The sequence below is a fragment of the Arvicanthis niloticus genome, chromosome 7, assembly GCF_011762505.2.
Source record: "Arvicanthis niloticus isolate mArvNil1 chromosome 7, mArvNil1.pat.X, whole genome shotgun sequence".
NCBI classification, from domain to species: domain Eukaryota; kingdom Metazoa; phylum Chordata; class Mammalia; order Rodentia; family Muridae; genus Arvicanthis; species Arvicanthis niloticus.
Genome location: NC_047664.1, coordinates 66371883 through 66386120, shown reverse-complemented (window position 1 = coordinate 66386120; position 14238 = coordinate 66371883). Strand labels below are relative to the sequence as shown.

The following is a 14238-nucleotide window of genomic DNA, read 5'->3' as shown; positions in this document are numbered from 1 at the left end:
GTGAGACACACTGTGACACGCTGCAGCCTCCACCATGAGATTTTTTTTCTGTGTTAGGGGAAGTTCCAAGGCTGGAGGGTGCGTACGAGAGGAGGGACGGATGCGTGGGATTGGGGTTCATGATGTGAAATTCACAAAGAACCAATATAAAGGTTTTTTTTTTTTTTTTTTTTTTTTTTTTTTTTTTTTTTTTTTTTAAGTATTAGAAAGGACGTGTGTTAGGAGCCGCGGTGAGCTTGACAGCATTCGCCATTACAAGATGGCGCGGGCATCCTGTGCTCCCACAAGTAAACAACTAACTGCGCAGGTGCAAAAGGCAAAAGCACGCCAAAGTCACTGCCCATCCCGGGGCGTAATATGGGGTGATGAGTGAACAGCCAATCAGAAGTGAACACACCACTCTAGGGTACATATAGCAGTGCCTTTCCCAGGCTTGGGGTCTTTCTGCTTCTGCTGATACAAGAATAAAGCCTCGCTGTAGTAACCACCCGAACACTGCCTCACGTGTCTCTTTCACGGGCGAAGGGGACACGGAAGAGGCCTGGAATAGATGTGGAGAACTAGAATTCTTGTAGAGTGATGTCTGGACAGGTCAATGATGCAGCTTTTTTCAGCCTCATGGCTCTTCCAAAGGCTAAACAGAGCCCATACCATACTATATACCATACTATACCTCAATCCCAGTCCTGGGCCCATCTCAAGAAAAAGTATGTCTACTCAAAGATGTGTACACACTGCCCATCACACCACGTGTGGTGCCATGACGTACATCCAGTGGTGAATGGACACATGGTATATCCATACAACGGTAAATCGCTCAGCACTGAGGATGGAATATCAGCTTGGTGGTGGTGGCTTGAGCCTTCAATCCCAGCACTCAGGAGGCAGAGGAAGGGGGATCTCTGTGAGTTCCTGGTCTACAGAGTGAGTTTCAGGACAGCCAGGGCTACACAGAGAAACCTTGTTTCAAGAAAATCAAAATCAAAACCAAAATGAGAGAGAGAGAGAGAGAGAGAGAGAGAGAGAGAGAGAGAGAGAGAGAAATACCTGTGGGACAGCATGGATTATAAAGCCACTTATTTGAAGTAGTGGGAAGAGACACATCACAGAAACTAGTGTCTTCTGAAGAGTAGATTGGCTGGTGTGTACGATAGAGAATGATGGGCAAGAGACACAGTGGTTCATTTTAAGGCCATGAAGTCTTGCAAATTGATTGTGACAGTGACTGCGCAGCTCTACAGCAAAAGTATTTATGGTGTTGAAAAAGTTTATGATGTGTGAATTATTTGTTTTTGTTTGCTTTTTATGTTTTTATTTTTATGATTCAATTAAAACAAAACAAAACAAAACAACAAAAAACAAAACCTAGTCACAAGCCAAACCTTCTTGACAGTTGATTTACACTGTCTTGGATCCAAAAAGACATGCCTGGACATGGAACACAGGTGACAGAGAAGTGGCTTGGTGAAAAGTGGAATTTAGGCTTACATGTGTTTTCATGGCTATCACAGTGTCAACCAGTCTGGTGCTGTCCAATATGGTGGACTTCAGCCACCTGTGATCACTGAGCACCTGAAATGTGGGTGGGTAGCCCAAATGAGATGACTAGAGCACACACCAGACTTTGAAGACTTGAACACACACACACACACACACACACACACACACACACTAATGTTTTGTATTAGATATACTTATATAAAATATATGATTTTAATACTTTACTTTTACAAATTTTAAAGCCATATTCTCTGAGAGTTAAAGGTTTCTTTGGGAGGGTAGCTGTATTGATACATGGGTATGCGTCATTGCAAATTCATATTTGTTAAGGGATATCAAGGGAGGAGAGAGAAAACATGAGGGGCTGCCCACAGAGGGGAGGAGAGTGAGGTTGGAGGGAAGGGGCATGCTGGGATGAGAGTGTGCTTTGCCTCGGGCACCACTTAACTTCCTTTCTTGAGTAGCTTTCTCTTTAAACAGAGTACCTTTTATTCTTTGACAGCATGCATGTGTATAATGTCTGTTGATCATGTCTACTCCAACTCCCCCCCCCCCATTCTTCCAGGCACCCCAACACACACCTTCAGGCCTTCATGTCCTCCTCCCCTGTCTCCCCTCCCCTTTAGTGCTGCCTGTTGGGCTGCTGAGTGATGTTGTTGCTTTGGGGTCCTGTGCAGATCTTGGGTGAACAGCTGCTGTGAGTTCATGGGTATGGCTTCCCATCCTGAAGCCAGCATTCCACAGCACTCTTCCTCTGTCCCTTACATACTGTACGCTTTGTCTACCACTATTGCCTGAGCCTTGGGCAAGGGTTCATACTGACGTCCTTCTTAGGGTCCTCTTTAGGGCTGAGTATCCAATAGTCACTTACTCTCAGCACTTTGACAAAGTAGGAGTCTCTTCATTAAGCGATGACCTCTGCAGACAGAGACTCCTCTGGCCAAGGTGGAAGGCACTGCTAACCTACGTTGATAAACACTAACACTCAGAAGGCAATTTGGCAACATGTCCATTTAGCAAGACTACAGTGGTCAGTTCCCCCTCCGAGGCTTATAACCTCCTGATTCATGTTAGTTTAACCAGGTTTATAGTACTAGGTACCAGGAAGGATTTCCTTCCTGTTGATCAGATCTGACTCAAGAGCGGTTGATTGCCTCAGAGCCTTGTGTTACTACTGTACCAGTGGGTGCATCCTCAGGCATTTCTTTAGATCTGGGATCATAAAGCCTGTGTCTTTGAGAGCTGTGGTAGATATTCTTGGTTGTTAACTTAACTACATCTGGAATTAACTGAAAACCCAAGCTGCTGTGGGGTTTTAGTTAATTGGATCTTTTGAGGTAGGAAGACCCACCTTAAATCCAATCATTTGAGATCATAAGCCCCATCCTAAATTTGGGCCACGCCTTCTCGTGGCAGCCTATTTAAGGGACAAGGAAGAGGGGAAATTTTGCTCTTTGTCTGTTTGTGCTTGCTTTAGCTGGAATGTCTAATCCTTCACTGTTCATAGAGCCTACTTCTTTAAGACCCTGATGTACACCCAAGACATCTGTCCTTGTGGACTGAAAACCTCCTGGACACTTGTAGACAGCCATTGTTGAACTAGCAGGGCCACAGCCTGTAAGCTACTCTAATGACCTCCTATATGTAAACACAGCCGTTTAGTTGGGTTCTGCTCCTCAGAGAACCCTGACTAATACAGGAGGCAAGGGCTGAATTCTCGAAGACACCCCCCATCTCCAGTTATGAGTTTAAAGGACGAAGTAGTGTGTGTGTGGGGGGGGGTGAGCTAGTGCTTCTTCTTCTTCTTCTTCTTCTTCTTCTTCTTCTTCTTCTTCTTCTTCTTCTTCTTCTTCTTCTTCTTCTTCTTCTTCTTCTGTTTCAGAACTATATCTAACCACACATTTTCCTAATTAAACAAATTCTGGGTTGGGGACCAGGAATAGTCAGGCACTGTGGTGGCGGTTCTTGGTTGTCGACTACTGGAATTAAATATTCTCCACTAAACAAATTCTGAGTTGGGGAACAGAGAATGGTCAAAGTGAAATCCCAGGGTTCTTAGTTTACGGGAAGTGAACCTCATTGTACAGTAGAAAAGCTGATTACCGTGGAGGTATGTGGAGGGAGAGAAGGAGGGGGTTTGTAATCTCCACAATCACACTGTGACTAGACACTGGGCTGACGACAAGTGTGGAGGCAGTTGTCATGGTTTAGCTTCAGTTGACCTTTTGTTGTGGTTGTTTTATAAGAGCATGACCCCCCAGAAGAGATCTCTGAAGATGCTGGCCAAAACCAAGCTAGAGGAAGCATCTTGGGTGCTTGCATTTTCTCTGAGAAAACAGAGCCTTGGTGGCATTTTTTTTAAAACAGAATTTTAAAAGGTGATATAGATATAGCGATAGATAGATAGATAGATAGATAGATAGATAGATAAATAGATAGAGTTTTTGTTTTTCGAGACAGAGTTTCTCTGTGTAGCCCTGGCTGTCCTGGAACTCACTCTGTAGACCAGGCTGGCCTCAAACTCAGAACTCTGCCTACCTCTGCCTCCCAAGTGCTGGGATTAAAGGCGTGCGCCACCACCGCCCAGCAAAAGGTGATGTACTGAAGAAAGTTGAAAAATATCTGTGGAAAGGTTTTGTTTCAAATTCCATCTGAAAACTAGTGACCCAAAAGAAGTGACTAGTGTTTGTCCTTCAAGCCTCTCACAAATCATCTTTCTTCTTAAAGAGAAATAAAAATCTCTTGCAAAACTTTGATCTTGCCCCCTGACTTCTCCTCGGTCACTAGACAATGAGCTGATCAAAAGACCAGAGGAAAAGCAAACTAGATGAGACTTACCAGAACCACGTATCCAGCATACACAGCCGTTGTGGTAAGCAGGTTGGATTCAGCCAATAACAATCTAAGAATTCACCCCATTAGTGGGGACAGCAATTGTGAGACCACCCTGACAAATTCGCCATAACAACCAAGGGAACAGAAAGGGCATTTAGAGACACAACCACCCTGCTGGTCAGGTTGTTCCTGATAGCAGGGAAAGAGTTTAAAAAAAACAATTCAGAGAAAAGCCGCAGAATGTACTGATTAGTAACCAGCTGTGTCCTTCACAGCCTTGGATAAACGTAGCCCACCAGAAATAATTGCATGAGTGAGTGTGGCCAATAAGTTTAAAGGCTAATCAAAATTTCCAGTTAGGTATAAACAAGTTTTGCTGTTGCTAAAGTCTGCCTAAAGTATAAAAGGTGTGTGCTTCAGAAATTCAGGATCCATCTTCCTGCAAGAATGAAGTGACCCCGACGCATCAAAATAAAAATTCCTCTTGCTGTTAGCATCAGTCTCGGTCTCCATGCCTCTGTGCACTGCGTGTCCCGGAGTTGAGACTTTCGGGTCCAACACAATGAGCCTACTGTAATAAAATGTAGAGTCATAAAGATATAACTCTGTTTGTGTATAAGTCTACAAATTAGTTTTATCTTTAAGCTGTGGTGTAATTCCAGTAATTAACAGTAGGTGGCAGTGAGGAGCCCTTTCTTTCAATGCAGAAAGCAGTTACCAATTAAATGTTGGAGGAAGTAGGTGCTTGAGTTTCTTACTACTCTGCCAGACAGGCAGGTTGTCTTGGTAAGTAAAACAAATTACTCTATTTTTAACAACAATTACAGTGCTAGTTGCCATGTAGAAATGGAAAAGGTCTCTGTGATCAAGTTGTGGATGTTTCTCTAAGTAGCCTATTTATTTAGTTACTGTGACTGTGATTTGAAACTAGTATTTGTCCAACCTAAATCAGAGAAACGCTTCCCTTCATGTGATTTGTTTTCAAGACCTTGTGTGTTACTCTGTGTGTGTGTGTGTGTGCGTGTGTGTGTGTGTGTGTGTGTGTACACTCGTGCATGTGTAAGGCAGTGAGTACTTGGTTGCAGGTGTTTTTGGTTTTTGGACACAGCTGTTTTGATTTTAGATGACCTTCCTAAAGGTCTCCTCTCCTTCTCCTCATCCATATTCCTCTCAGTGAAATGTTCAGGAAGATGGGACATGCTGTGACCCACATACACTTGAGTGTGTCTACCAAGAGTCCATGTGTTAGATACCTTCTCTGAGACACGAAGAGAGCGGAAGCTCAGTCTGACTATGGCATTTGGAGGTGGTGCCTTGGAAGGAAACTAGCAGGGGTTGGACCGGAATGATATATATGTCCCCATCTCTTGCCATGGGCTGCACTGGGATTCTGCTATTAAGGTCATCGCGGGATGTGACTGGCCCCTTGACTGTGGAGCAGAACTGTAAGTAGAATTAACGTCTTTTCTTTATCAAGCAGTCTGTCTCGGGCCAATGGAAGGAGACTGTATAGCATAATTCATTTCTCCTGGAGAAGCGTTGTAATACACAGCTCCTTGGTTTTAATGGGGAGGCTTATTTTGGTTTTCTTCTGGGTTACCCTTACTAGATATTCTTGTCTGTTTGCTCAGACTACTGACACTGGAGCTGGAAGTCAAGGTGGAATCGTAGGTTCTGAAAATGCTCTTCAGGCCACATCCAAGTTGATCAGTGCTGAAGTTTCCGCAGCCACACAGGAAGCCAAGCATGAACACTCTTGCCCTCTGTCAGGCCTTCCAGAGCGGTTAATAGTTACCCTGGCACAGAGAAAGCTTTTCATGCATGTTTGCAGAACTGAACTTAATGATCGAGGTGTTGCCATTTAAAAACCAGCCAAATCCTGATTTGGTGCCCCCAGAGTTTCTGAGCAGAGGTAATGCAAACAGACCACTTCCTTATGTCGTTTGGTGGCAGCTAAGCTTGTCCTGGATCATAAAGATGGACACAAATATACCTGAAGATTTCATGCTTTTAAAGTTTTCATTCAGTTTTTCCTTTCATTCAATTAACAGATCATCCTTTTTGTTCGTGTTAAAGTGGTTTGAGGGTTCTGAAACAGAAGAGGGTCAGTGACTATCCATCAGACTTTGATCAACAATACCTCAGCAGGGCACACCTGTCATCTCCGCAGTCTAGGGACTGAGGTAGGAAGGTCACTGCAAGTTTGAAGCCACCCTGGTCTATGCGGCTACAAACTGAATTTCAGGCTAGCCAGGGTTACATATTGAGAGGGTATCTAAAAACAAAACAAAAAGAAATAAAACAACAACAACAACAAAAGAAACAGCAACAGGTATCTTTTTGTTTGGACTAGAAAATTTAGACATTGATTTTTAGTGACTTTATTGAGTTTTTTTTTTTTATCTACAATTTAGAGATTCTACAGATATCTAAAATTCATTTCTTTGTGTATATACTTTGATTTCTTAAAAAAAATAGTTCTTTATTTTTGAGTGTGTGTGTTTGTATGTGCACATGTGGAGGTCAGAGGACAGTTTATGGAAGCTGATTCTCTCCTACTGTGTGTGTCCTAGGTTGTCAGGGCTGGTGGCAACTGCCTTTACTTGCTAAACCATCTCACCAGCCCTAACATTTTGATTTTATTTTTTAGAAAATTATTTATTATGTATCTAATATGTATGAGTACACTGTAGCTGTCTTCAGACATATCAGAAGACGGTATCAGATCCCATTACAGATGGTTGTGAACCACCATGTGACTGCTGGGTATTGAACTTAGGACCTCTGGAAGACCAGTCAGTGCTCTTAACCGCTGAGCCATTTCTCCAGCCCTTGATTTCTTAATTATCCAAATAAAAAGTAGTTTCATAAACTAAGAGCCTCCAATTAATGACTTGAAGTAAAAGGGCTCTGGAGTCAACTGATTTAGGTAAGTACAAAGCTGAAGCTCCCTGTTCACATGCTTGGGTCAGGCTGTCTCATTACATACCTGGCCATAGGTAGATTCTAGCCCTTTGAGGTTGCAGCTGTTAAGGGAACGAAGATACTTCGTCTTGCTCATAGGACCGCTCCACGTTTTATGCCCAACAGTATTGACTACTGCCTCATTGACGTCTGGGCTTGATTTTGGAGAAAGTCTCTGATAAAGATACACACACAGAAATAACTAGAGAAGCTCAAATCTTAAGCCCAATTATGTTTACTCTGACCTGATTATAACATGCAGTTCTGTCCTGGGATACTGAACCCTGGCCAGTTATCCAGGGATTACACAGGGGGTAACTGGGTATTATTTTGATTCTCATTGTCTTCTTAAAATTGGGCTGCCATAAAAAGAATGATCATGACCTTTAAATGACAAGATCCTAGTGCTTGGGTGTAGTTCATGGTATACAACTTGCCTGGCATGTTCTGGGACTTGAGCTTGATCCCTGGCACCACACACACACACTCCAAAGCAAGAGTAATTTACCCTAGTAGTGTTAAAAGCTGGAAGTCCATGTTGAGGGTGCCCTATGCTTGGGACCTGGCAAAAGATCTCTTATTGTGGATGGCCAACATATCATGTCTTCTTGGAAGAAATAGACAGAGAGCCCTATGAAGTCCTTTTTGTAGGGACCTTTATCCAGTTCTTGAGACTTCTGTCTCTATGACCTCTACCTTCCCAGGGGCCTGTGTCCTAACCCCACCTCCTTGAAGATTCAAGTTCAAGTATTTCGGTGGGGGGAGCTCACCCATTCAGCCCCATAACACCCATTTAAATACGGCTCCTTATGTGAGTTGCTCTTTGGGGTGCTGGGCTAGGGCAATTGGAGCACTCCTAGGCCTTTCCTAGGGTAATTGGTGCCATGAAAAGGCTGGTCTTGCTTTTCCCACGAATCTTCATACTCCATCATCTTTCTTGATCAGAATGCTTGTGAATGCAGCTGATGAAGAACTCGGGGAAGCAAGGGCAAGCATGAACACCTCTACAGAAACATAAGTCCAGGGAAGGTTCTGGAAAGCAGAGAGGTCAGCATGTGTAGCCTGGAACTTCTATAGCTCAGGTCTATTTCTGAGAATTGAATTCTTTAGATCTGTCTATGCCATCTGATGTACGGTGAGGGACATGTGGGTAGGAATCTGGCTCTTTGTTGGTCCTGATGTCTTGGTTTTCTAGTCACATTCCAGGGAGTTTTAAAATTCACGGAGGCAACTGCATAGGTGTGCAACCTTCATTTAAAACTCCTCTTCGGTTCATCTCAACACAGCTGCCTTTGTTCTCATATGCCACAGGACAGGTGACAACAGGGCAGCATCTGAGGTCATATGGGTCGATATAACCAGAGCAATGGGAACAACCCTAAACAATGTCTCATACATGAGAGGGGAAATATCCATTTGATGAATGAATGAAAAAAGGTGTTCTGAAGCTTTTTATCCTTAAATCTCTCCAATATTGGCTGGATAAATGGATGCATGCATGCATGCATGCATTATTATAGCTCCACATATCTTTTTGTTTAGGACCTGTTGTGGTTTTAATGGCAAGTCCCCTCACAGGTTCATGTATTTGACCACTTGGTCTCAGTTGGTAGTGCTGTTTGGGGAGACTATGGAGTCTTTAGGAGGTGGAGCCTTATGGAAGAAGTAGGTGTCACTGTGGGGTAGGTTTTAAGGATTTCTAGCCTTGTCTCAGTCTCTCCCTCTCTGCCTCTCTCCCTCTCTCCCTCTCTCCCTCTCTCCCTCTCTCCCTCTCTCCCTCTCTCCCTCTCTCCCTCTCTCCCTCTCTCCCTCTCTCCCTCTCTCCCTCTCTCCCTCTCTCCCTCTCTTCTCTCTGGATAAAAATGTGACTATCCAGCTCCCTGCTCCAGCAGCCATGGCATAATGGACTTTGCCCCCCTCCCCCGGAACCAAAAACTAAATAAACCCATTCTTCCTCAAGTTGCTTTTTATCCCAACAGAGAAAAGTGACCGGTATAGAAGCTAACCCTAATTCCTTGCCATGACGCACAAGGCCTTGAGTGATCTTGGCCCTAGGTCTCTTTTGTTTGCTTTACCCCACGCTATCCCTGACTTCCCTGTTCCCCAGACCAGCTCACCTCAGTTCTATCTCAAGACTTTGTGTTTGCCTTTTCTTTTGCAAGAAGGGCTTTTCCTTTGGCTCTTTGGATTAATTGCTGTGTCTACCTCGGGTCATCTCAGAAAGGCTTTCTCTAGTGAATTAATTAAAACGAATCACTCAGCATTGCCTCAGTGGTTATTGTTACCCCATTTGTTTCTATAGATTACACTTAACCACTACATGAAATTAAAATTAGTTATTTATCAACAGGTCTTTTTCTTGAGAGTCAGACTTTGTCTTCTTCTATCTAGGCCCCGTGATAGCAGCGAGGTCATGACACAGTGACCCAGGGGTCTCTTAAAAAAGTTGTGGGACGCTGGGTGGTGGTGGCTCACACCGGGTGGTGGTGGCACACGCCTTTAATCCCAGCACTTGGGAGGCAGAGGCAGGAGGATTTCTGAGTTCGAGGCCAGCCTGGTCTACAGAGTGAGTTCCAGGACAGACAGGGCTACACAGAGAAACCCTGTCTTGAAAAACCAAAAAAAAAAAAAAAAAAAAAGAAGTTGTGGGACACCTGAACTTCTCATATCAAAGCATAAAAGGGCATAAAGTGAGTCTCAGCCTGGCTTCTATTCTTCTTTGACCTTCTCAAATGTGTTTGAGACGGTCAGAGCCAGGGGAGTGTCTTAGTTAGGGTTACTATTGGTGTAATAAAACACCATAACAAAGAAGCTTGGGGAGGAAAGAATTTTTTTGACTTATACTTCCATATCATATTCCATCATCGAAGGAAGTCAGGACAGGAACTCAAACAGGGCAGGAACCTGGAGGCAAGAGATGATACAGAAGCTATGGCGGGGTGCTGCTTACTGGCTTGCTTCTGGCTTGCTCAGCTTGCTTTCTTATAGAACCCAGGACCACCAGCCCAGGAATGGCACCACTTACAATGGGCTTGGCCCCTTCCCATCAGTCATTAATTAATAAATGCCCTACAGCTGGATCTTAGGGAGGCATTTTCTTAATTGAGATTTCTCTTTTCAGTTAACTCTAACAAGTTAACATTAAATTATCCAAAATGAGGCGTTTCCATGGACCATTCGTGTTCCAACCCCACAGCTCCTGCAATAAATCATCATGAATTTAGTGGCTTAAAACAATGGCAATTTATTCTGGAGACTGAAAGTATAAAGCCAGGCATTGGCAGGGCTGTGGTGTCTCCGGAGCCTCCTTCAGTTCCTGCCATACAAACAGTTGTTTGGGGCTAGCAAGATGGCTGAGTGGGTAAAGGCACATGCTGCCAAACCTGAGAAGTTGGGTTCAATCCCTGAGTCTCACACTGTGGAAGGAGGGAACTGACTCCTCCCACAAGTTTTCCTCCACACATGCACTGTGACACACACACACACACACACACACACACACACACACACACACAGACATGTCTACATATATATCTATACCTAATCATCTATCTATATCTATATATAATCCATATTCATTTCTCTATCTCTATCTATCTATCTATCTATCTATCTATCTATCTATCTATCTATCTATCTATATCTATCTACCTATCTATCTATACATATTCGATTAGAGTTTACACTATTGTTTATCTACTCACTATCCATCTAATTTATCAATCTTCCTGGTTTTGGATTGTATAACTCTAAAGAATGTAGCCTTCATTTCATGAATTTCTAATAAAAATTTTTTAATGCCTAATTTAATATAATCATGTAATGTGAATTTTTCCTAGGACCTATACCCATGTGGAGATGCTCTGAAGAACTGCAGTGACCTCAGGGATGTCTATTGCCATACAATGACTAGAACAAATTCCCACGTCTTCTATTATATCATCGTCTTAGGACTGACACTTATCAAAATCCAGTTATCTGACGAAAGTGAGCTTATCATTAAGAGGCCAAATGCAAACCTTACCAGAGTGCCCAAGGACCTACCCTTGCAGACAACTACTTTAGATATATCACAAAACAACATATCTGAGCTTCAGACTTCTGACATCCTTTCATTGTCCAAGCTGAGGGTCTTAATACTGTCCTACAACAGACTCCAGTACCTTAATATCAGTGTTTTCAAGTTCAACACAGAGCTGGAATATTTAGATTTGTCCCACAACCAGTTGAGGGTGATCTCTTGCCACCCAGCAGCCAACCTCAAACACTTAGACCTCTCCTTTAATGCATTTGATGCCCTGCCCATATGCAAGGAGTTTGGCAACATGTCCCAACTACAATTTCTGGGATTGAGCGGTTCTCAGGTACAAAATTCAAGTGTGCAGCTCATTGCTCATTTGAACATCAGTAAGGTTTTGCTGGTGTTAGGAGACGCTTATGGGGAAAAAGAAGACCTCACGAATCTTCAGCACATTAACACCAAGACTCTGCATATAGTTTTCCCGTTGGAAAGAGAATTTCGTTTTCTTGTGGATGTGACTGTCAGCACTATGACCAGTTTGGAACTGTCTAATATCAAGTGTGTGCTCGAAGACAAGGGCTGTTCTAATTCCCTACATGCTTTGTCAAAGCTTAGTAAGAATCTGAAGCTCTCAAATCTTACCCTGAACAATGTGGAAACAACGTGGACTTCCTTCATTGCTATCCTCCAGTCGGTTTGGCACACACCAGTCAAGTATTTCTCAATTTCAAACGTGAAGCTACAAGGTCAACTTGCCTCCAGAAATTTCAGTTATTCTGACACTTCTCTGAAAGCTTTGTCGATACATGAACTTGTCACTGATGTGTTTACCTTTCCCCAAAGTTACATATATAGTATCTTTTCCAATATGAACATCCAAAACTTGACAATATCTGGAACACACATGGTCCACATGCTTTGCCCATCCCAAGTTAGTCCATTTCTGTATTTGGATTTTACAGATAACCTTTTAACAGACATGGTTTTTAAGGGTTGTAGAAACTTAACTGGATTGAAAACACTTAGTTTACAAAAGAATCAGTTAAAAAACCTTGAAAATATAATTCTTATGTCTGCAGAGATGACATCCCTACAAAAACTAGACATTAGCCGGAATTCTTTAAGGTACAGTGATAGGGAAAACCAATGCTCCTGGCCCCAGAGTTTGTTAGTTTTAAATTTGTCTTCAAATATGTTAACAGGCTCTGTCTTCAGATGCTTACCTCCCAAGGTCAAGGTCCTTGACCTTCACAACAACAGGATAATGAGCATCCCTAAAGATGTCACCAGCCTGCAAGCTTTGCAGGAACTCAATGTAGCATCCAATTCTTTAACTGACCTTCCTGGATGCGGGGCCTTCAGCAGCCTTTCTGTGCTGGTCATCGACCATAACTCAGTTTCCCACCCCTCTGAGGATTTCTTCCAGAACTGTCAGAATATTAGATCCTTAACAGCGGGGAACAACCCATTCCAATGCACATGTGAGCTGAGGGAGTTTGTCAAAAACATAGGCCAGGTATCAAGAGAAGTGGTGGAGGGCTGGCCTGACTCTTACAGGTGTGACTACCCAGAAAGCACTAAGGGAACCCTACTGCAGGACTTCCACATGTCTCCACTGTCCTGTGATACCGTTCTGCTGACGGTCACCATTGGGGCCACTATGCTGCTGCTGGCTGCCACTGGGGCTTTCCTGTGTCTCTACTTTGATCTGCCTTGGTATGTGAGGATGCTGTGTCAATGGACACAGACCAGGCACAGGGCCAAGAACATCCCCTTAGAGGAACTCCAGAGAAAGCTCCAGTTCCATGCTTTTGTCTCATACAGTGAGCATGATTCTGCTTGGGTGAAGAACGAATTACTACCAAACTTAGAGAAAGATGACATCCGGGTTTGCCTCCATGAGAGAAACTTTGTCCCTGGCAGGAGCATTGTGGAGAACATCATACACTTCATTGAGAAGAGTTACAAGTCCATCTTTGTGCTGTCTCCCCACTTCATCCAGAGTGAGTGGTGCCACTATGAACTCTACTTTGCCCATCACAATCTCTTCCACAAAGGCTCTGATAACTTAATCCTGATCTTGCTGGAGCCCATCCCACAATACTCCATCCCTACCAATTACCACAAGCTCAAAACTCTCATGGCACGAAGGACCTATTTGGAATGGCCCACAGAGAAGACCAAACATGGGCTTTTTTGGGCAAACCTACGAGCATCCATTAATGTTAAGCTGGTTAACCAGGCAGAAGCAACGTATTACACACAGCAATAAGAATGTTCACCCTATCGGTGTTGCTGCTCTGGGGAGTTCTAATGTTGGTACCATTTGTATCAGCAAGAACATAAAAATGATTCTGACTTTATGATGTGGGAATTTGTGCTTTTTAGCCCAAGTTTGCCACTAGTGTTTGCTAATAAAAATTAGTGGGATATTATAATTTGGGTTGAAATTGTTCATTTCCTTTTTCTTTTTCTTTTCAAGACAGGTTTTATTTGTTTTTCGAGACAGGGTTTATTTGTGTAGTCTTTCCTGTCCTGGAACTTGCTCCATAGAGTAGTGTCCTTAAACTCACAGAGATCCTCCTGTGTCTGCCTCCTGACTACTGGCATTTTATGTTATAGGTGTCTTGCCTGCGTGCATGTCTGTGCACTGTGTGCATGTCTGTGTTTCAGAGGCTAGCAGAGGGCATTAGAGTCATTGGAATTGCAGTCATGGGCAGCTGTTAGCTACCATGTGGGTGCAAAGAATTGAACCTGGGTCTCTGTAGGAGTAGCTATTGCTCTTAATTGCTAAGCCATCTCTCCAGCTCCCAAACCATTAATTTTAAACGCTTAAGGGATCCATTTGTTCCTTTTGCTACAATCACATTTATTAAATTTACCACGGAATCAGGAGAAGAAGCCCTTTCCTCTGCAGA

At 43.3% G+C, this 14238-nt stretch overlaps 1 protein-coding gene across 2 annotated transcripts; it reads left to right on the top strand.

The window, feature by feature from the left end:
- The first annotated feature begins 5057 nt into the window (after positions 1-5057).
- On the top strand, positions 5058-13767 carry Tlr1 (toll like receptor 1). 2 transcript variants are annotated; one of them, XM_076938533.1, is made up of 4 exons: positions 5058-5121; positions 5510-5780; positions 5967-6247; positions 11139-13767. In XM_076938533.1, the coding sequence occupies exon 4, from the start codon at positions 11205-11207 to the stop codon at positions 13590-13592; it is 2388 nt and encodes a 795-aa protein (XP_076794648.1). In that variant the 5' UTR covers positions 5058-5121; positions 5510-5780; positions 5967-6247; positions 11139-11204; the 3' UTR covers positions 13593-13767. The 2 variants fall into 2 exon arrangements, with proteins under 2 accessions (XP_076794648.1, XP_034365067.1); XM_034509176.2 differs by lacking the exon at positions 5967-6247.
- The last annotated feature ends 471 nt before the right edge of the window (positions 13768-14238 follow it).